Source organism: Podarcis melisellensis (genome assembly GCF_964234715.1).
Source record: "Podarcis melisellensis genome assembly, chromosome: 1".
Classification (NCBI taxonomy): Eukaryota; Metazoa; Chordata; class Lepidosauria; order Squamata; family Lacertidae; genus Podarcis; species Podarcis melisellensis.
Genome location: NC_138528.1, coordinates 127155403 through 127178426, shown reverse-complemented (window position 1 = coordinate 127178426; position 23024 = coordinate 127155403). Strand labels below are relative to the sequence as shown.

Below are 23024 nucleotides of genomic sequence, written 5' to 3'. Positions count from 1 at the left end.
AAAAGTTTGAGGAATACGGTGGAAACACATGGCACCCTGAAGGACAATTCTTGTTACAAACCAATAATCTCTCTAAAGTTTTATTGGGAAGTTTGCGCATTCCCTGCTCCTGCCAACTAGCAGTTCGAAAGCACACCAGTGCAAGTAGATAAATAGGTACCACTCTGGCGGGAAGGTAAACGGCGTTTCTGTGTGCTACTCTGGTTCGCCAGAAGCGGCTTAGTCATGCTGGCCACATGACCCAGAAGATGTACGCTGGCTCCCTTGGCCAGTAAAGCGAGATGAGCGCCACAACCCCAGAGTCGGTCACGACTGGACCTAATGGTCAGGGGTCCCTTTACCTAACATGGGGATTAGCAGCTAATAAAAGTTGGGGGCTCTTTTGTTCAGGGCTTCCATCTTGTTCCACCTTGTGGCAGGTGGGAGTCCTGTGGCGACAGTCTTCAATAAACATAAATGTATGAAATGTGAGAAGTTGTGATAAATATGAAAATTGTCAGATAGGCTGATGGAAGTCTAAAAGAATGTATAAGTTAAATTGGATGTTTAATTATAAATAGATCGGTTATTGGAAATTTGAATAAAAATTAATTTCAAAAAAAGAAAGAAAGAAAGCACACCAGTGCAAGTAGATAAATAGGTACCACTCTGGTGGGAAGGTAAACATCGTTTCCGTGTGCTACTCTGGTTTGCCAGAAGCGGCTTAGTCATGCTGGCCACATGACCCAGAAGATGTACGCTGGCTCCCTTGGCCAGTAAAGCGAGATGAGCGCCACAACCCCAGAGTTGGTCACGACTGGACCTAATGGTCAGGGGTCCCTTTACCTTTACCTAACATGGGGATTAGCAGCTAATAAAAGTTTGGGGGCTCTTTTGTTCGGGGCTTCCATCTTGTTCCACCTTGTGGCAGGTGGGAGTCTTGTGGCGACAGTCTTCAACAAAGACCAAGCCTACTGGCTGCTGTTTTGCTCTGGTATTCCTGGCTGGTGCCCTTGTTTTTTTCGTCCAAGGGAGCCCTCAGATTTCTCCGTTAACAGTGCTCTGTAACTAAGGGAGGTTTGGAGCCTTCCGCAAGCCAAGCATCTCACTCTCTAGCTCCTCACTCTCTAGCTCACAATAAAAGGATCCTGACAGTGCCTTGTTTAGTGGTAAATTCCCTTTTTTGTGTAAAAGGCAATGCTTCCCGGATGTCTCTCCTCCCACTCCTAAGTCTGGTTCAGATCCACTGCCACCAAAGGCAAAATAATTCTAATGCAAACGTTTTCTTTCTGCGCCTGTGTGTCTGTCAGTCTGACCTGCCTGCCTCTCTGCCTTTGTCTCTATCTCTCTGTGTGTGACAGAAATCAATTACTCCCTCCGCCCGTGCCCGAAACCCTCTTACAACTCTACCGCTTCTTGAGATTACAGATGAAAAGAGGGAGGTGAGGAAGACGATTCTCAGAAGAAATACCTCCTCCTGAATGGTTAGACATCACAGGAAATACCATATTTAAAACACGCAAAGAGCCCATACTTTCCTGGGTCATCTGCTATTTAAAACACCCAGCTCTGAACTCAAGATAGGAGCCTCCTCACGAAAACATTGATAAAAATGGAGAATATTTAAAGAATATTTGAAGAACCATGGTATAAATAGTAATCTCCTGGCAGACCTAGACTGAGCCTTGTAGTATATAAAGGTAATTGACAATTTACATAGAAATACGATAAAAAATAGAAGAAATAAGTAACTGTGTGGTAAAAGTGTATTTAACAGATAACATACAATGAGAATGTTTGGAAGTCTCAACTACTTTTTCTTCTTCTTTATTTTTATTTATTTTATTTATTTCACTTTTTCATAAATTGTAGTGTCGTGTGTATTGTGAGGTATACAAAGTATCTTTGCTTCAGTTGCTATCAATTTCTTTTTTGTTACAAACGAAAACAGAGAGCGTTGTATAAATGTTGTATAAATGTTTATTGGGGAGTTAAAAAAAAAATCTATAAAAATTGCAAGGCGTTCGGGATCCAAGGTACTGATTTCTTTCGAGAATCACTGAAGCTGCCTCTTCCTTAATTTGTTTCTCTGCTCTCTGCTCTCTATTCCTCCTCCATATGCTGCTGATGTTTTGGCGGCAGCAGGCAACATGATGGGGCAGAGGCAGCTTACCTGACCTCCCAGCAGGTGAGTCGCTGCTGCTTACAGGGAGAAATGGGGCAGCACTGAGCAAACGCGGCGGCAGGAAGACCAAATGGGCTCCATTTGTGTGTTTGCACCACACGGAGGTAGGTTACTGCTGCATTGCTCCTACACTTTCCAGTAAGCAGTGACTTATCTGCCACACGACTGTGCTTTGATATCTCTTTAGTCTTACACGAACATCCCCTTGCTGCCAACGGTGCAAAGTGAACTCAGCAACTATTCATACTCCTTTTTCGAAGCACAGGGCCAACGTTGCTCCTAGCATAATGTGCTTTTAGCACAGAACCAACTCCTAATTCCAAAAAACTACTGTGAAACTATCGCAAGAAAAGTACACATGCTGCTATCTGCTGACTTTTCACATGCACCCACAAATCCCACATAGAAAATCCCACCAAAAGAGGAGAACCACAGAATTTTATAGGTTCCATCAACTTGTCCTAGGGTTGCAAACTGCAGAAGGGAGCAGGCATCTGAAAGATAATAATCTCCATGCCAATATTTAGAAAGCTTCTTGAGTTAACGCCACTTAATCCTCAAGTAGCTAGAAAAGAGCAGTGTGCTAGGATTAGCTGGGAAATAATTCTATTACCACCAGAATGTTCCCTCTTACAATCAGTAGAGAATAGACAACCAACAAGTGCCATAAACACTGGCAAATTTCTCTAGTGGTATTAAATAATCTCAGTAATTGGTCACAGATTGTTACAGGGTTGCCACATCTAAGACTGCACATCTTAGATATTTCTTACAGTGAAATATCTGGATTTCTGTAGCTGCCTGTTTAATATGGGGTTTGTTTGTGTAATCAAAACTAGACTCCCCCTCCCCCGCATGTTTGATATCTGATGCGCCCAAAAGATGTTAAAGCAAAGATTATGGGATAAGGCACACAGTGACTTGCGATCTCGATCACACGCACTCTGTAGTCCGCTGGCAGTAGGAGTACAATATGGGTATGTCTTTAAGTTAACGTCTTACATTAAAAACCTGACAGTACCAAACTATCGAAGGCTTTTCACCAAAGCCAGACTAAAGGTCTTTCCTTCTGCAGTGTTGGATGGCAGGTTGAGAGGTGTTCCCTATCAGGACAGACTTTGCTCGTGTGCTCAAGACATCGATTCCACAAAACATCTCTTGTTGCATTGTGCAAAATATGAGCAAGCCAGGGCTGAACTGATACTACCCTTGCTGGTACCTTTCCCAGGAAAATCACAGGCTCACTATGTCAGGTTCCTATTGGAAGACCGGACAAATGCTAGAACATTAGCAGTGGCAAAGTTTTTATCGGTGGTTGCAAGAACAAATAATCCCTATATTCTGAACAAATGCTTGTTTAACCTGGAGGTAGGCTGTATGAATTGTGTATTGCTTTGTAATGATTTGTTGGGTCTCTGGACCGTAATAAAGATTGATGATGAAGATGATGATGATATCTGATGAATTACAAAGATTTGCATTGCCTGATCATTTCTACACATCTTCGTCCAGAACGAGATGCTAAAACGGTAACTGACAGGCTACTGGCAAAAACAGCAGCTTCACATCTTATTTTGCCCACCTCCCGGCAGTATTTAGTAATGCAAAATGTGTGATGACACCACTGTGTTCCAAGTTTCACCATATCTGCTTTACTTCACTGGTTAGTGGTAATAGGGAAGAGAAACCTGCAACATGATGGTGCCATAGCTGTCAACTGTCCCTTATTTGGCAGGAAAGTCCCTTATCCCAGCGCCGTGTCCCGCTGCTGTCCCTTATTGATGATGTCCCTTAAATTTCCCGGGTTTCAAGGAAGCAGCTCCTCTCCCTCCCTCCCTGCCAGTCAGGGAGGAGGGAGGCTCCAACTGTGTTGCTTGGCTGCGTTGCTCACCCAATAAGGAGTCTAAGAATGACTGGGGGGTGGAGCTTGCATGCCTTGTGCCGATCAAATCAGCCGCATTACCTGGGGTCTCACCTTTGCTCAGCGCTTCCCAGCAGAGAGGTGATGGTGGTTTTCCTTGCTGCATCCCCTTTGCCGGGTTGCTGCGCTGTGGGAACCACCGCTTGAGGCTTTGTTTGGCTGCTGGCTGGGCTTTCTGCCTTTGGCTGGGAGTGGCTCAGAAGCTGAACATAGCTATGCTGGGAAAATCCCTTATTTTGGCTGCTGATCCCTTATTTTCGAGGCTGCTGGTCCCTTGTTTTCAAATCTGTAAGTTGACAGCTATGGATGGTGCCTAACTAAGCATTACTGGGGGTAAGAAAAGAGACAACACATCACTGCTATCAGTGGCAGTTGTGACTCTACTATGCATAAGCCTGGCGTTAAAAATTGGTATAAGAAAAAGAAACACAAGGCACAACCCTCAAGGGTCATGTCATGTCACACACAGAGAAATCTTACAGGTATTTTACATGTAACCAGCTTCATGTAGTTTCTCAAATGCAGCAGTTACACACAGAGAACTCAATCTAGATATAGTTGCTTTCAGTACAGCATGCACATCCCATGAAAGTACAGTGGTACCTCAGGTTAAGTACTTGATTCGTTCCGGAGGTCTGTACTTAACCTGAAACTGTTCTTAACCTGAAGCACCACTTTAGCTAATGGGGCCTCCTGCTGCCGCCGGAGCGCGATTTCTGTTCTCATCCTGAAGCAAAGTTTTTAAACTGAAACACTATTTCTGGGTTAACGGAGTGTAACCTGAAGCGTATGTAACCTGAAGCGTATGTAACCTGAGGTACCACTGTATCAGGAAATATGGATTCCCAACCATGTTGCCATGAGGATAGAAATGCAGGTTTTAAAACAACAACAACACAGAAGGGTGTTTTACTGCAGTCCTATGCATAGGGACGCAGGTGGTGCTGTGGGTTAAACCACAGAGCCTAGGACTTGCCGATCAGAAGGTTGGCGGTTTGAATCCCCACAACGGGATGAGCTCCCGTTGCTCTGTTCCTACTCCTGCCAACCTAGCAGTTCGAAAGCACGTCAAAGTGCAAGTAGATAAAAAGGTACCAGTCGGGCGGGAAGGTAAACGGCGTTTCCATGTGCTGCTCTGGTTCACCAGAAGCGGCTTAGTCATGCTGGCCACATGACCCGGAAGCTGTCTGCGGACAAACGCCGGCTCCCTCAGCCTATAGAGCAAGATGAGCGTGCAACCCCAGAGTCTGTCACGACTGGACCTAATGGTCAGGGGTCCCTTTACCTTTACCTGTTCTATGCTATAATGTGGAACTTGCAAATTTAAATTTAACGACTATATATACATGTTGATTTAGTAGCATAGTGATACACAAGCCAGTTTAAGCAGGTTCACAACCTCTTTATGTTTAGGATTTAGCAGCTTAGCCCCAGATATACTTGTTTAGTTGTATTTTCCAATAAAATTAGGGGAGAGGAATATTCTGCTAATATTTCAGCGGCTGGTTGCTACTTAAATGGTACATTTTCAATAAACAAATCAAAGATTTTGGAAGATGCTCGTTTTAATAGTGGCAATGCGGATAAACCATAATATGTTCAGTTTCATCTACTTGTCCAAATGAACCATGAACAATATGGTTGAAAGGTATCCTTGATAGGTGCTGCCTTGTAGACAAGTGTTTGGAATGTTATCCATTAATTAACAATTTTGCCCAAGATTTATATTCTAGGAATTATTTCTCTATTCCAAAACTCTGCAGTGTGGCAAAAGGAGCTTGCCACTTCACCCTGTTGAAAGCTTTTTCTGCATCAATGAACCTCAATGCAGCAACTTCCTTTGTCTCCTTGCATTGGTTAATTATTGATCGGCCTCTTCTAGTGTCGGCTGATAATTGTAGCCCTCAAAGCCAGATTGCTCCTAATACACATTATTACCAGTTACGTATATTGTTTAACACATTAGCCTACAGCAAGATATATTATAATCCGGACGTAAAAGTGAAATTTATATATGTGTTAGGGTCTTTCTCTGGTCTGTGTAAAAACATAGTTCTTCTTAACATCATTTCAGAATGCTGAATCTCTCCAAACATTTGTATGGAGTTTTGTTGGTGGTTGATTCAAAGTACAGTGGTACCTCAGGTTACAGACGCTTCAGGTTACAAACACTTCAGGTTACAGACTACACTAACCCAGAAATAGTGCTTCAGGTTAAGAACTTTGCTTCAGGATGAGAACAGAAATCGTGCTCCAGCGGCGTGGCGGCAGCAGGAGGCCCCATTAGCTAAAGTGGTACCTCAGGTTAAGAACAGACCTCCAGAATGAATTAAGTTCTTAACCTGAGGTACCACTGTATCAGAAAAGGTTTTAGAATATTCACAAAGCAAGCCAACCAATTCACAAGTTACAGTATATTGCTTTGAGCTTTAGAATGGTCGGAGACCTCTGCCTCAACTAAAATTAAATATAAGAAGCATTTATTAATATTATTTAATCTAGGTTGGGGAAAAGCTTCTAATATTTCTTATATCAGTAGTATTAGATAGATACAGATCTCTATTTTTTTTTTATAAAAAAAAACACCAAAAAAGAACCAATGATCATTTTTTTCATTATTCTGCATTGGCCTCTGCGTCTTACGATTTCTCGTAGCATGAAACAGTCTTTTTTCATTCTTTGGTAATAAATATATTGAGCTAGATATTTTCCGCTTTGATTCCATTTTCAAATAATTTTTGTTTGACTAAGCTCAATGCTTTTGCAGTTCTGTATGTGTTGACTTTACATACTTAAAACATAACTTTAGTTCATTGGAGATTTTAGAATCAACTTTCTAATTCTATAGAAATTCTATGGCTGATATCCAATATTATTCATACTCAGACTAAGAATTCGGTTGGTCCTCTCTGGATATGACTTAGTTGGATACCATCCTAAATCTTCAATTTTAGATATGAAGTTTTGTTCATTCTATTTATGTTACTTATTGAAGTAAGCAAATATATGAATAAAAGGCCTCCACCAAAATAGGTTTTGTTTGCATCACAAATTAACTCCCGTCAAAAGTATTCATGCACTTTTCTAACTGATTTCAGAACAAACTTTTGTTCTTCCAACAACAATAACAAAGCAAAAACCACTTTCTATCAACAGCAGCAATTTTACAAATTATACACTTAATATTTACATGAACAAGATCTGGCAGGGCGGGCAGGGGGACACAAACCAGTTTCCACCAAATTTATACGAACAAAAAGTTCTATGTCACATCAAAACAATTTGTTTAAGTTTGGAAAACACACACACAGAGAGTATATATATAACAAGCCAGATGTTTTCTTTAAAGCAGGGAGAAAACTCATCTCATCTTCAGTTGTATGGTTTATATTTCTAGCAGCAGTTCCATTTCTAGAGATGAATTTGTATTGTTTCCCAAATGTTTACACATCAGCTAATTATTCATCAATTTCCAAAACAGGGACTAATTATCCACCAGTAATTACTGCCTCAACTGCTCTTTGACCTGAGCTGCTGGAAAGAAAACCGTTTGCAACAGTGCCTTCTTGTGTAGAAAGGATCCAGCAAACGCTGGATGGTCTGAAATTATAATCATCAGCTGATGTCTGGGTATGTGTGTGTGTCGTCAACTCATAACCATACTTCTCTGACTCACTATTTTATCTTCCGCTTCCTTCCATTTAAGCAACGTAAAAAGGGTAACAAAAAACAAAATCCAGATTTACATAAGATGCACCCACAGCCATGTTACAAAACTGGTATACCAGGACTTCCTCTCTTCATATGTCCTCCTCGGAGACCCTCCATCAGCTCCATAGGGTTGGGGAGCGGGGAGGGGACCCCCAGAACAGATTTTGGTTGTGTGCAAAGGGAGGAGAGAGAAGATATGTTGTGGAAGTGGAAGTCCCACTGCAAACTGGACAACTTCGCTGCCTACAACCAATAGTATCTTAGCAATTCTTACAACAATCCTGTAAAGTAGGCCAACTCCATATCGCAGAAAAGTGAGGCTGGGAGATAATTACTTGAGTTCACTTCGTGAGTTCATTACACCTCTCTTATTACAGTTTTCTCACCTTAGACATGACTTACTTACTTTATCAAACCTTTATTAGGCATTATGGAAATAAAACCTTAAAAGAGAAAGTAACATATAAAAGCCTTGAAATATATATAAAAAAGGCAGCAGTTTGCTAAGTACATATATATATATACATATAGAGTCAGTGGTTTTCCTTGTTAACCTGCTCCTTGGAGGACTGCTGCCAAAAACTCGGCTACCCCCGCCGTTACCCTTTGGTCAACGTCGGATAGGTAGAATCCCACACATTCACCTTGCTGCGGTTCCAGACCACCCAAAAGAGGGGACAGCACGTGTTGACGGAGCGTACTGTACAATGGGCAATGAAGGAGAATATGCTCTACAGTGTCCGGGACATTCATAGAGCATCTGCAGAGTCTCTTGTTTCTAGGAATGTTTTGATATCTTCCCCTGACAAATGCTGAGGGAAAAACATTCAAGCGGGCCAGCATAAAAGCCCTACGTTGGGCTGGGATTATTAGTTTGGTGACGTAATTGGCTCTGCTATCTAAGATATTTAATTCATAGAATATGGGGGAGCAAATTTTGTTTACAGCTGCCATAATATTTTGTCTCTCGACATCCTTTAGTCTAGTTAGGATATTATGGGAAATATATTGCTCATTAGAATTGTACAGGGACTCCAGCTCGACGCCTAAAGATTCAATCTTTTTTTCGAGGTGCTGATACCATCTTGATTTATAGGAGTCTTTGAGCAAATCAGCGAGCAGACTTGATGGAGGGCAGCGGAAGTGGCAGCGTAACCAATACTTTATTGAGGTGGACCATGCCCAATATTCCATTGTGTGTATGCCTATTTCTGCACACATTGTTTCATATTTGATCATAGCTGGGAGTCCAAGAATACGTCTCAGAAAGCTAGAGTGAATCTTTTTTAAATCATTGTTATATGCTTGGACCCATAGCGGGATTCCATAGAATATCTGGGATTGCACTTTTGTTTGAAATATCTGATTTGCCGCAGGAATAAATTGAAATATATGCCTCTCATTGGGACGCAGGTGGCACTGTGGGTTAAAGCCTCAGCGCCTAGGACTTGCCGATCGAAAGGTCGGTGGTTCGAATCCCTGCGGCGGGGTGCGCTCCCGCTGCTCGGTCCCAGCGCCTGCCAACCTAGCAGTTCGAAAGCACCTCCGGGTGCAAGTAGATAAATAGGGACCGCTTACCAGCGGGAAGGTAAACGGCGTTTCCATGTGCGGCTCTGGCTCGCCAGAGCAGCGATGTCACGCTGGCCACGTGACCCGGAAGTGTCTCCGGACAGCGCTGGCCCCTGGCCTCTTGAGTGAGATGGGCGCACAACCCCAGAGTCTGTCAAGACTGGCCCGTACGGGCAGGGGTACCTTTACCTTTACCTTTATATGCCTCTCATTGCAATGATGACGGGGGAGAGAGCCCGCTACTAGCACTTTGTGTGTGTCAAAGTAAAGGTAAAGGGACCCCTGACCATTAGGTCCAGTCGTGACCGACTCTGGGGTTGCGGCGCTCATCTCGCTTTATTGGCCGAGGGAGCCGGCATACAGCTTCCGGGTCATGTGGCCAGCATGACTAAGCCGCTTCTGGCGAACCAGAGCAGCGCACGGAAACGCCGTTAATCTTCCCGCTGCAGCAGTACCTATTTATCTACTTGCACTTTGACGTGCTTTCGAACTGCTAAGTGGGCAGGAGCTGGGACCGAGCAACGGGAGCTCACCCCGTTGCGGGGATTCGAACCGCCGACCTCCTGATCAGCAAGTCCTAGGCTCTGTGGTTTAACCCACAGCACCACCCATGTCCTTGTGTCAAACTACCCCTCAAACAGAAGAAAATGGCACAAATAGGCTCCAAAGCAACTTCAACATTTGTCAGCAACTGGAAGAGGTTACAACATCTGGAAATCAGTTATGCCATTCTTTCGGAGAGAACATTTTGCAGACGTGGGCAGTCAGAAAATCGTCACCTCATTACTTTTAAGTAATGCCAGTGCAAATTGCTAAGGCATTCACCAGTTTCTGTTAGTTTTCGGCGAAAGGTATGGATTCTCTAGAGCCTTCTCTATTGACTTCTCAGAGCTTGCAAACGACAGTCCTCTTTCAGCAAGGCTTCTAAAAAATTTATACCATCTGGTATCTGCCTTAGAACTGAATCGATTTTATGTATCTGCTATTGGGTGTTTTGAACGGTTTCTATATTTCTATATATTTATAACTGTTTTTATATCTGCAATTGTTTTAGCTGTTTTTATACGGTGGTACCTCGGGTTAAGAACTTACTTCGTTCTGGAGGACCGTTCTTAACCTGAGGTACCACTTTAGCTAATGGGGCCTCCCGCTGTCGCTGCACCACTGCCGCACGATTTCTGTTCTCATCCTGAAGCAAAGTTCTTAACCTGAGGTACTATTTCTGGGTTGGTGGAGTCTGTAACTGTTAAGTTGTGAGTGAATATATCAGATGACACAGCGATTCTTCAAACAGCTCTTGTTTATTCCGAGGCCAGAACAGAACTGAACTGAAGAGCTCAGTCAGCCTGCTTATATAGAGCTCCAGAACAACGTAACTGTAGCTACTTTCTAAAACTATCCAATCACTGAATGTCACTTTTGATCCTTCATTTGCATACAAACTATCCAATCACTGAGCGTCACTTTCGATCCTTCATTTGCATAACTATCTACAGTATCCCCCTGCTGGCCCAGGGTGAGAACTTCAGTACATAACAGTAACCTGAAGCTTTTGTAACCTGAAGCGTCTGTAACCCGAGGTACCAGTGTATACGCAACTGTTTGATGTATGCTATTGTAGTGTGATTCACTTTGGGGTACCTTGTAGAAGTGATTCCTCTGCAGCCTCCCCTTTCCCTTCACTGGGATGTGACACTACCTTAAAAGTTGGCAAAGCCTTATAATACTGGACCTGAAAAAACTACTGTTGCAAGACTGGATCCCGTACCGGTGAAAAATCACCTGGGGAGAGGAGCTGCAGAGAAACAGTGGGAGAAAAAAAGGATGGGAATTCTTTTATCTGTGTTTTGCCAGCATTTGACGACTTCTCTGTTTAAACAAGCCTTTGATTTGGTTGCTGCTTAATTTTATTAACAGCTCGCCTTGGTCTATAAGGCCCCATATTAAATGCTCTTTTTGTTCTTAATTATGGGAAGGAAAGCTTGGGCAATGGATCGTTCCCTCCCCCTTCTGCAGTCCCCACAACTCACCCACCCTCCAAAAATTAAACTCCAGAGGATCAGGGTGAACTATCCAATGTTGTGAGCTATGTCGTACAGGGCTGCAGCAGAGGGGAGAGGGAATTGGCCCAAAATCAGGGACAAGAATGTGGCACTCTGCAGCAGCAAGATACCTCCAACCTCTGTGGGATGCGGGTGACGCTGTGGTTTAAACCACAGAGCCTAGGGCTTGCCGATCAAAAGGTTGGCAGTCCGAATCCCTGCAATGGAGTGAGCTCCTGTTGCTCAGTCCCAGCTCCTGCCAACCTAGCAGTTCGAAAGGACATCAAAGTGCAAGTAGATAAATAGGTACTGCTCCAGCGGGAAGGTAAACGGCGTTTCCGTGCGCTGCTCTGGTTCACCAGAAGCGGCTTAGTCATGCTGGCCACATGACCCAGAAGCTGTACACCGGCTCCCTCGGCCAAAAAAGCGAGATGAGCGCCGCAGCCCCAGAGTCAGCCACGAATGGACCTAATGGTCAGGGGTCCCTTTACCTTTTACTGTGGGGCAAAGTTAAAGATCTGCTGTGGGAGCTACCTGCTACTTGCCAGACACTGAGTACGGCCCTTTTTAAAATTATTTTTTGTAGTTTGTTAGCAACTTTGGGTGCATCCTTTCAGAGGGGAAATGTAAGATATGAATGTTTGCTTGTATGTATAAATGATTGAGCGGTGCTCTCCCAGCTGCCTTGGAGAAGCAGTAACATGCATTTGGAGATACGTGGGTTGAGACAGAACATGTAGCTCAGTGACTATATGGTAACAGTACTCTCAACGATTTCCTGCCCTATGCCGATAACATCTGCTAGTGAAATCAAAGCGAGCAGTAGGACTTTATCATATCAAGGAGGGCATTTGAAGAAATGGCTTCCAGAAAGCTGTTATAGCTCAGTTGGTTCAGTCAGAGGCTTCAACAGGAATCTTGAGGAAGTCATTTATATACCTAAGAGCTGGACATGTTTCTTGGAGTAGACCTTACCGACTTCAGTCTGACTCACTTCCAAATTAAAATGCTGAGAATCTCACCCTCTCTCTCTGTCTTTGTAAACAGCACCCTGCCTCATTGGATTCAATTTTCCCATGTATGAACCTTGGGCGGCAACACTGTGTAACTCAGTTGTGATGTGTTGGCAAACTGTGAAGACTGGATGTTGTGAGAGAATCGGATACAGAGCCATAATAAGATGCAATCTAGTGCAGCGATGGGACGTGGGTGGCGCTGTGGGTTAAACCACAGAGCCTGGGACTTGTCAATCAGAAGGTTGGCAGTTCAAATCCCCGCCACGGGGTGAGCTCCCGTTGCTCGGTCCCAGCTCCTGCCAACCTAGCAGTTCAAAAGCACGTCAAAGTGCAAGTAGATAAATAGGTACCGCTCCAGCGGGAAGGTAAACGGCGTTTCCGTGCGCTGCTCTGGTTTGCCAGAAGCGGCTTAGTCATGCTGGCCACATGACCCGGAAGCTGCACGCCAGCAACCCCAGAGTCGGTCACGACTGGACCTAATGGTCAGGGGGCCCTTTACCTTTAGTGCAGCAATGGGGAACCTGTGGTCCTCTAGCTATTTCTGGACTACAACTCCTATCATCCCTGACCACTGGACATGCTTGCCTGGACCTGATGGGACTTAGAGGGCAACGGCATATTGGGAGCCACCAATTTGCAATCCCTGGCCTAGTGGATGGGGTCCAAAAGAATGGCCAAAAAATGACAGCCACAGAATGCCTCTTCCTGTATAGCTTTCCACACTATCTACAATATACGGGCCCTTAAAACAAGCTGGGATGGAATAATTAAGCAGCGACATTAACACACTGAAAGAAGAAAGAGATTGGGTTTTAAATCAATGCTGTTAATATACTCTGGGGGCAGCTGATCTATTTTCCAGGATCAAGACAGCTGTTTTAAAGAACAATGCATTATATACCTAATGCAGGCTACATTCAAAGTCTGCTTTCTCAAGCCTCAACACTACTAGACTTTCAAAGATTTGGTCACTAGACAGCAGCATGATGTGCAACATAATTTTCGTCCTGGTCCTTTTAACAAAAGCACACTTCTCTTTGGGGTGAACACTCCTGTCTGGAATTCCCGACGGAAGTCACCAACTTTTCATCTCATAATATCCCTTTGGCTATAGCCACCCATTCTCAACAGCCCTTTGGGGAACCTATGGTCCCGAGAGATCATGTGTCCTCTTTTTGGCATGTTACCACCAGAGGGGGCTGCAAGCTACACATGTGAGTAGGAGAATTCCAGAGGCAGGGTGGACGCTGGATTGCTCATAACTCAATTGAATGTCATGTTCGGTAAATGATGACGGGGGGGGGGGCATGCTGGGCTGTGTGTTTTTTGTTTTTTTTAATGGATCCGTTCTTCGAAATGTCTTTGTTTGCAGAGAGAGAGATTGAGAGAGAGACTGTTCCGCTGTGATGTGGCATGAGCATGTTTATGCAAGGCAGACTTGGGATGCAAAGCCCACTGAACACCCAATACAATCCTTCAGCAGGATGATTAGTCTAGTGTGGAACAGTGGGTGGCACGTTTCGGCAACATTAATTCAGAAATTGGACGGGCGGGGAGGTGGGCTGAGAGGAGCGATGATGCACACACAGGAATGCCAAAGCGAAACTTTGAATTTGAAAGATGCTGTGGGTGGGAGCGAGGGAATGGAAAAGGTGGGCCCTTTCTGTGCAGTGATTCACATACGGATGAGGTTTCAGAGTCAGATTTTCCAATGCTGGCAGCGGGCAATGGACCAAGAAGCAGCGATCACAGAAGAACTGACTGGGCCGGACAGCTACGTGACCAAGCGGGTCTTTCTTTTGCGAAAGGGGGGCAAATAAGTCGCCGCCGTCCCCCTCACCCTTCTCCAGGGAGGCTTGCCTGAGCCTCTCCCGAGATCAAAAATAAACCTTGGCATGGGGCTTTTTTGCCCGATGTAACGTGACAGAATGGCAACCTTTTAAAGGAGCAGAATGCTCTTTTCAAACTCCCGGTTCAAATAGCAGATACCCAATCCCCACGGCACGGAGGGGGCTGAAGAGCAGCCGTAGGAAAACGGCAGCTGCACTCGCAGGGAGAAATGGCAAGCAGACAGGGGCTATTACAGTTATTTCCGAATAGTTTGGCACGCCTCTAATCAGAGCTTCTGTCCCCCCCCCCCCAATCCCCTTTTGCTCTTGGTTTACTGCTGTGTCATTGCTTCTGAAGGGCAGCAGTGCAGACAATGGCTCAGCTTCCAGCCTTCATTTGAGAAAAGTGCCCATCCTGCAAATATTAAGGGTCCCGGCTGCGCCGATCGCGAACACACACAGGGCACAAGAACAGGAGGAAGCCAATTTTCTTGGTTTTTGAAGTGCTTTCCAAAACTAAGGAGCTTTCCTGGAGCAGAAATGGAAGCCGTGGGGGTGAAAGTTGCTTTGATTGTGCCAAGTTGATTCCATTCATGGTGGGGAAGGGGAAGGCAAGAGTCTTTTCCTAATAGAGAACCCTCCCCTCTGAGATTAACTGTTTGAATGAATGAATGAATGAAATGTGCCCCCATAAAAAAGTGGACCCAAAGGGGAACGTGAATAGCACACTCGATTTAACCTGCGATGGCAGTCGTGCAAATCGCACCTTTGTCTGCAGAGAATGCAAAACTAGACCTGTGCCAACTATTTCTCAATCTGTGTTTTTTTTATTAGATGGAAACCATTAAGCCATTTTGACGGGGTGGAGGTCAAAGCCATTTTGATGGGGTGATGTCACCTGGGGCATGAGGTTGCTTGAGATTAAGGGCAAATAAACTAAACACTTTGCTGAAAATATGAAGCCATTTTCTATTTAGCCATAATGAAAACTACATTACATTTATTTATTTGCTTACTTGCTTGTTTACTTACTTACTTACTTACTTATCTATTTATTTCCCACCCACCCATCTGGCTGGGTTTCCCCAGCCACTTTGGGCGACTTCCAACAAAAGATTTAAAATACATTAAAACATCAGTCATTTAAAACTTCCCTAAACAGGGCTGCCTTCAGATGGCTTCTAAAAGTCAGATAGTTGTTTATTTCCTTGACAGGAGGACACTCCACAGGGCGGGCGCCACCACCGAGAAGGCCCTCTGCTTGGTTCCCTGTAACTTCACTTCTCGCAGTGAGGGAGCTGGACCTCAGTGTCCAGGCTGAACTATGGGGATGGAGACGTTCCTTCAGGTCTATAGGGCCGAGGCCATTTAGGGCTATAAAGGTCAGCATATCTTGAATATCTTGTAATATCTGATTGCAAGTATTTGTCTTTGAAGGATTAATATCTTTATTCTATGAAACTATACTAATTACACGCAATCACATTGCAGCCCCAACGCAGCAAGGCCAATTAACATTTCCACAAGCGAATGAGTCCCTCATCATAGCACCGCAAACAGTATCAGATAAAGTTTAACAGCAACTTACAGTGCAGTTAATACACAGGTGTGCTTTTTAAACACTTTGCATATGTGTTTTGAAAAGGTAAACAAGGGCACTACCGAAGCAACATGAAATCTTGCAGTGCCCACATGACATCTGCTTTATCAAAATGTCATCTCCTATTCCACCACCACCACCCGCATTTGGATTTACTGTTTCCATTGGTTTGTTGTTGTTGTTGTTGTTGTTTACCTCTCGAATTTTCAAAGGAAATAGTAAAACTAGATTATATGAGAAAATTACACTGTCTGGCATTTTGATTAAGGTAACACTGTGGAAACACGGCGCCAAATCTGCATCCATGAGCAGCACCAAATTCTCAAGAAATAGCCATGTCAAAGTGCCGCAAAGTGAATTTAACAAAGTTGAAAGGCCACAGATTTATGCTGACCACATTAAACCCAGATACGTTAGACAGACCTTCTGTAATAAGCTTCTCTTCCCACTAGGATCACACCATCCTCTCCCAACAGACATTCTCCCACCATTTCATGAGCTTCCTCTTGCATTACGTTTTAAATTTAGTTGTCAATTCTTTCTTTAGTGCCAGAGTGTAGATCTCCCATTATTCTTTGTTCTGAAAAGGGGAACAGCACCATAGCAGCAAAGCTATACTTGAAACTGTAAGAAGGATAGGATGCTGCCAGAGGTTTATCAGTCCAAACCTTAACTGCAGTTTGTCTGAATTGACAAACCATGGTTTGTGATCCACCAGTAAATGAGAATGAGAAACCATGGTTTGAAACTGGCTTGTACACCACAGTTTGGAGCAACTATAATTTGACATGTGTGAACTATATCATAGTTATGGCTGCTGTGCCGCCTCAACAAGATTTTGATTCGTTGACAGGAGAGTGCTGAACAGCTTTAAATCATGCTTTGTGTTGGTGTTTTTTCCCCCCTGTCTTTAAAAAGATATTTATTGAAGTTTCAAAAGTTATACAAAAAAAGTAATAAAAACAAAACACAAACACAAAAAATAACAAATATAAAAAACAAAATACAAAACTAAAAACCATTTAAAAACAAGTAAAGTTTCGTTCCCTTATTTTCTTATAACTTACTTCCCCGACCTCCTCATACCTCCCCTTTCTGTATTCCAATTTCTAATTATTAATTCAACAAATCCTCTCCCTTAATTTTCATTTAATTTTCAACCTTTCTTTTCTTTTTACTTAATCATTACAGCTGAAAACCACTTAATTTCTAAACCAACATCATTCTAACATTCATTAATTTTGCAATGTTTCCTAAGATAGTCCTTAAATTTCTTCCAATCTTCTTCCGCCGTCTCTCTTCCCTGGTCTCGGATTCTGCCAGTCATTTCTGCCAGTCCCATATAGTCTATCACCTTCATCTGCCATTCTTCCAAGGTGGGTAGATCTTGTGTCTTCCAATACTTTGCGATGAGTATTCTTGCTGCTGTTGTAGCATACATAAAGAATGTTCTATCCTTCTTTGGCACCAATTGTGTTGGTTTATGGCAGGGGTAGGGAACCTAAGGCCCGGGGGCCGGATGCGTCCCAATCGCCTTCTAAATCTGGCCCATGGACAGTCCAGGAATCAGCGTGTTTTTACAGGAGTAGAATGTGTCCTTTTATTTAAAATGCATTTCTGCGTTATTTGTGGGGCATAGGAATTTGTTCATTTTTTATTTTTTCTCCCAAAATATAGTCCGGCCCACCACATGGTCTGAGGGACGATGGACCGGCCCACAGCTTTAAAAGGTCGCTGACCCCTGGTTTATGGTTAGCAGAAACCATGACTTGATGTCTGAAATAAGCCCATGTTCTTGCCATGTAGAAGAACCCCCCCCCCCTGCTGTTTTTACTTGAATTGCCTTTGGTGGTTCCTACTAGTTTTAGAAAGGTCCATATAGTAAAAGCTATGGTTTTCCCAGTAGTGATGTATGGGAGTGAGAGCTGGACCATAAAGAAGGCTGATTGCCAAAGAATTGATGCTTTTGAATTATGGTGCTGGAGGAGACTCTTGAGAGTCCCATGGACTGCAAGAAGAACAAACCGATCCATTCTTTAGGAAATCAGCCCTGAGTGCTCACTGGAAGGACAGATTGTGAAACTGAGGCTCCAATACTTTGGGCACCTCATGAGAAGACTCCCTGGAAGAGACCCTGATGTTGGGAAAGATGGAGGGCACAAGGAGAAGGGGACGACAGAGGACAAGATGGTTGGATAGTGTCTTCGAAGCTACAAACATGAGTCTGACCAAACTGCGGGAGGCAGTGTAAGACAGAAGTGCCTGGTGTGCTCTGGTCCATGGGGTCACGAAGAGTCAGACACGACTAAACGACTAAACAACAACAACAACTAGTTTTAGAACAGAGATCAGGACACTATGGACCAGAGCCAGGTTTTCTGCAACCATTGCACTGTTTCATATTTGGATTGGAAGATGAGAGAGAGAGAGAGAGAGAGAGAGAGAGAGAGAGAGAGAGAGAGAGAGAGAGAGAGAGAAAATTGGTGTAGCCTGCCCATCAATTACTATTTCCCACTCCTTTAAGAAAAACAGGATGCAAAACCACATAGAAAAGACTGCAAGATAACACCCAGTTGTAGATGCACAAGAAAAGCTGAACATTTTAGACAGCCTCTCGACCACAGACGTTCTAACAGACCCAAGGGACTACCTCATTAATTCATGCTTTTAATGGTGCTCACTGAAGCTGTTAATTATTTCTTACTAGCTGCTAATTGTTTTTCTTGGACATCCAGCTCCCCAGTCTTACATTTCACCAAATGCAGCAGAATCTGTCGTATTTGCGATAGAAAAGAGGAAACACCTTGTCTTCTTATGGGAATACACATTATAGCAGCAGAATCTACAAGCAGCAGGGTGGAGGGGGACGGGACGAGCAGAGCTCCTGAATTTTTGATGATTAAATGGGCACAAGATATTGGACACAACATTATGTTGGCTGACTGGGAACAGTTATGGACCACAGGTATGAAATTCACGGCATGTAATGCCTGAAGAGAGAATATTATGAAAATGATATACAGGTGGTACATGACCCCAGTCAAGCTTGCAAAAATATATCATTTGCCTGATAATAAATGCTGGAAATGTAAAGAGACTGAAGGTACATTCTTTCACCTTTGGTGGACGTGCCCAAGGATTAAGGCTTTCTGGGAGATGATCTATAATGAAATGAAAAAGGTATTTAAATATACCTTTTTGAAGAAACCAGAGGCCTTCCTCCTGGGCATGGTCGGCCAATCGGTGCCAAAGAAGGACAGAACTTTCTTTATGTATGCTACAACAGCAGCAAGAATACTTATCGCAAAGTATTGGAAGACACAAGATCTACCCACCCAGGAAGAATGGCAGATGAAGGTGATGGATTACATGGAACTGGCGGAAATGACTGGCAGAATCCGAGACCAGGGAGAAGAGTCGGTAGAAGAAGACTGGAAGAAATTCTTTTTTTATTTATTTATTTTTTAGAAGACTGGAAGAAATTCAAAGACTATCTACAGAAACATTGTAAAATTAAGGAATGTTAGAAGGATGCTGGAATGAAGTTATGTGGTTTTAGCAGTAATATTATAAAGGATTAAGTAAAAATGGATTGTCAACAGGTCAGAATGTAAGTTACAATATATTAAGATAAATTATTAAGATAAAAACAAAGATGGAAAGGATTTGCTGAAATAACTAATTGAACTAGAATACAAAAAAGGGAGGTGTGAGGAGGTCAAGGAAACATGCAAATGAAAGATAAGATATGTAAAGATTGATTTGTTTTTAATTGTTTTTATTTTTCTGTATTTTGTACTTTCTGTTTTTCTTTTTCTCTTTTTTATTTTTGTAATTTTTTTGAAACTTCAATAAATATTTTTTTTTAAAAAAAAAAGAGCAGAGCTCCTGAATTTTTGGTTTAGAAGAAGAAATCTTGGCAACTGCAGCTTTTCTCACTCCTGAATGACAAGAAGCACTTGCTTTAAAAAATAACAATAACGCTCTACCCTTCTGGTATTTGGTAAACCCTGCCAGAATGTGATTGTTGCAGCGAAGAGTTACAGCAGGGGTAGCCAATGGACTCCAGCCACCAACACCTCCAGCCAACATGGGCAGTAGCCATGGGTCATGAAAGCAGTAGCCCAGTAACATCTGAAGGGAGCAGCAATGGCTACCTCAAAGTTAGAAGGCCATACAATACAGGGGTACCTTGGTTCTCAAACGCCTTGCTACTTGAACAACTTGGAACCCAAACACTGCGAACCTGGAAGTAAGTGTTCTGGTTTGTGAACTTTTTTTGGAAGACTAACGTTTTGAGTGTTAACATAGAGGTCTGTCTGGCTTTGCTATTTCTTTTGCGTTTTTATTTTTGCAGGGGGGCGGTGTGTGTGTGTGACTGTCTGGAACCCAGTTCAGCTACTGATTGATTGATTGATTGATTGATTGAGTGACTGCAGTACATTATGTGAACGGAATTATTCAAAGCATGGTATTCAGCTCTGCTGAACTCCACAGGATTTACTCCTGAATTGCTGCTTAGGATCAGAGCATGGGTAGGCAAACTAAGGACCGGGGGCCGGATCCAGCCCAATCACCTTCTAAATCCGGCCCGCAGACGGTCCGGGAATCAGTGTGTTTTACATGAGTAGAATGTGTGCTTTATTTAAAATGCATCTCTGGGTTATTTGTGGGGCATAGGAATTCATTCTCCCCCCCCAAAAAAAATAGTCCGGCCCCCCACAAGGTCTGAGGGACAGTGGACCGACCCCCTGCTGAAAAAGTTTGCTGACCCCTGGATCAGAGTATATATTTTTAAACAAACAAACAAACAAACACCATGCTTCAACAATAGGGCTTCCAACCAAATTGGGGCCCTTACTATGATGAGATTCTATACCAGCTGCGGGGAACACCAGATACTGCCGAACTCCCATCATCTCTAGCCCATGGCCATGATTGCTAGGGCAGATGGAAGTGGCTGTTCAGCAACATCTGGAGAGGCAAATGCTTCCCCACTCCTGCTCTATCCTGAGCCGCTGATATTTCCCTACAGCTCAGAAGAAAGTGGCTTCTCCCTTCTGACATCTGTTGAACAGCCGGTTCCCAGCCATGAGAAAACTGGAAGTGCCGATAACGTTCGCCGAACGTGGGCAATTTGAGGCCTTCTAGACACAAGCGCTTAGTTGGACAAAAGCAAAAACGAGCGTTTAAGGGGCGCCGGCATTTCTGAACGCAGAATGCGGTCCCACACATTTCCCTTTAATCTCCATCCTCCTGCAGAGCAGAAATGCAATCCTGGGTTGCAAATGCAGCGCTGGAGTTTACAGCTTGAGCGTGTGTTGCGGAAGAGGCTGATGAGATATAATAATGGCTCATCAGACACCCCTGTGCGTATTTTTAACAGTGCACCATATGTGATATATCACAGGCAACTCCCATTTCAGTTCCAACCTCACACACACGTTTACTCCAGTTTTTATGGGTAGCACAGTACTCCTTGTACTGCAAGATTAAAGACAGCAAAAAGTCCCAACAGCAATACATACACACACACACACACACACACACACACACACACCGTATTTAATCTATAAGACGGTATTTAATCTATAAAACACACCAGACCACAAGACGCACCTAGTTTTTGGAGGAGGAAAACAAGAAAAAAAATATTCTGAATCCCAGAAGCCAGAACAGCAAGAGGGATCGCTGCGCAGTGAAAGCAGCAATCCCTCTTGCTGTTCTGGCTTCTGGGATAGCTGCGCAGCCTGCATTCGCTCCATAAGACGCGCACACATTTCCCCTTACTTTTTAGGAGGGAAAAAGTGAGTCTTATAGAGCAAAAAATACGGTGTGTGTATGTGTGTGTGTATAGGAGTGGTGGTGAGTGGGGGGCGGGGAGTAAAGGGAGAAGAGAAAGAGGATGTGGGGTAATCTCTTACTTGCAGTCATGTTTCTCAATTTCAAAGTGAGGGTTGAAGTTCAGGAAAATCTTCTGGTTGGGTTCCGGAGCATAAATGATCCACTCACAGTTCTGGTGGGAGGGGTAGTCTTGCGGATACCCAGGTGAAGTCACGTAGCCAGCATCTTTGGAATTCAGGCGGCCCCCACATGGTTGCGCTACAAACAAATGGAAAACAAAACCTAACGTAAGAACAGGCACTGAATTTCAAACACATTTATGGCTTATTCTTCTGGGTTTGTACCAGCAGATGCCTAGGTTCTGGGCTGCATTAAGGGAGAAAAAAGTGTGTTGTTGTTTTTTAACAGACATGTATATTACAACCATGTAAATTTCCCAAGTACAAAACAAATCTCTGGAAGGTGATTACAACACGCCACAGTCTTCCCCACACACAAGCACATACCGCTGCTCAGACAGACCAGAAAGGGGGTGTGGGGAGAGGAGAACAGCTATAAATGGGCCCAAACTACTGTTTTGTTTTAAAGAGAGAGAGAGAGAGAGAGAGAGAACACAGACATCAGATTATTTGGAAACAGAGTGAACTGCCTTTACATCCTCCCTTCCGCTAACTCTTCTACAAGCATTCCTGTGGCATTCTTCCACTGTTACCCTAACAGCACCTCACAAACATTGCTAGACCCAAGCTCAGTGCTGCCCTAGCAAAATCTGAAAGAGAATCCCATCCTTGCAAAACAAGGACAGTCACATGAAGAAGCTAGGCTAACCGATGTACGTTTGATGCCTGTCCCTGTCTTCCAAACTCCAGCGCCTGCCTGCTCCCTTCCCTGAGTTACGTGACAGCACATAATTGGGTATCCCTCACATAGCAGTCACTTCCATGCTTCAGTGCTGCCATTTGCTTAAGAAAGGGGTCTCTCCCATGGTTCCCTAGCACTGAGTCTACTAACCTTCATCATCAACCAATGTTCTGCGGACCACCTGCCAGCTGGGTGCAGCCACTCTGTACTCTCACAAGCACCCATGGCTAGGACACCCAAGAAAACCAGTCTCCATAGAATCATAGAATCATAGAGTTGGAAGAGACCACAAGGGCCATCGAGTCCAACCCCCTGCCAAGCAGGAAACACCATCAGAGCACTCCTGACATATGGTTGTCAAGCCTCTGCTTAAAGACCTCCAAAGAAGGAGACTCCACCACACTCCTTGGCAGCAAATTCCACTGTCGAACAGCTCTTACTGTCAGGAAGTTCTTCCTAATGTTTAG

The 23024-nt window shown here is 43.8% G+C and overlaps 1 protein-coding gene across 3 annotated transcripts in view; it reads right to left on the bottom strand.

Moving 5' to 3' along the window:
* Positions 1-23024, bottom strand: part of NRP2 (neuropilin 2) — a 252609-nt gene that overhangs the window by 186367 nt on the left and 43218 nt on the right. For all 3 annotated transcript variants that reach the window (XM_081913721.1, XM_081913722.1, XM_081913720.1), the window contains exon 2: positions 21777-21954. In XM_081913721.1, coding sequence (XP_081769847.1) covers positions 21777-21954 — 178 coding nt within the window. The remainder of the gene's footprint in view (positions 1-21776; positions 21955-23024) is intronic.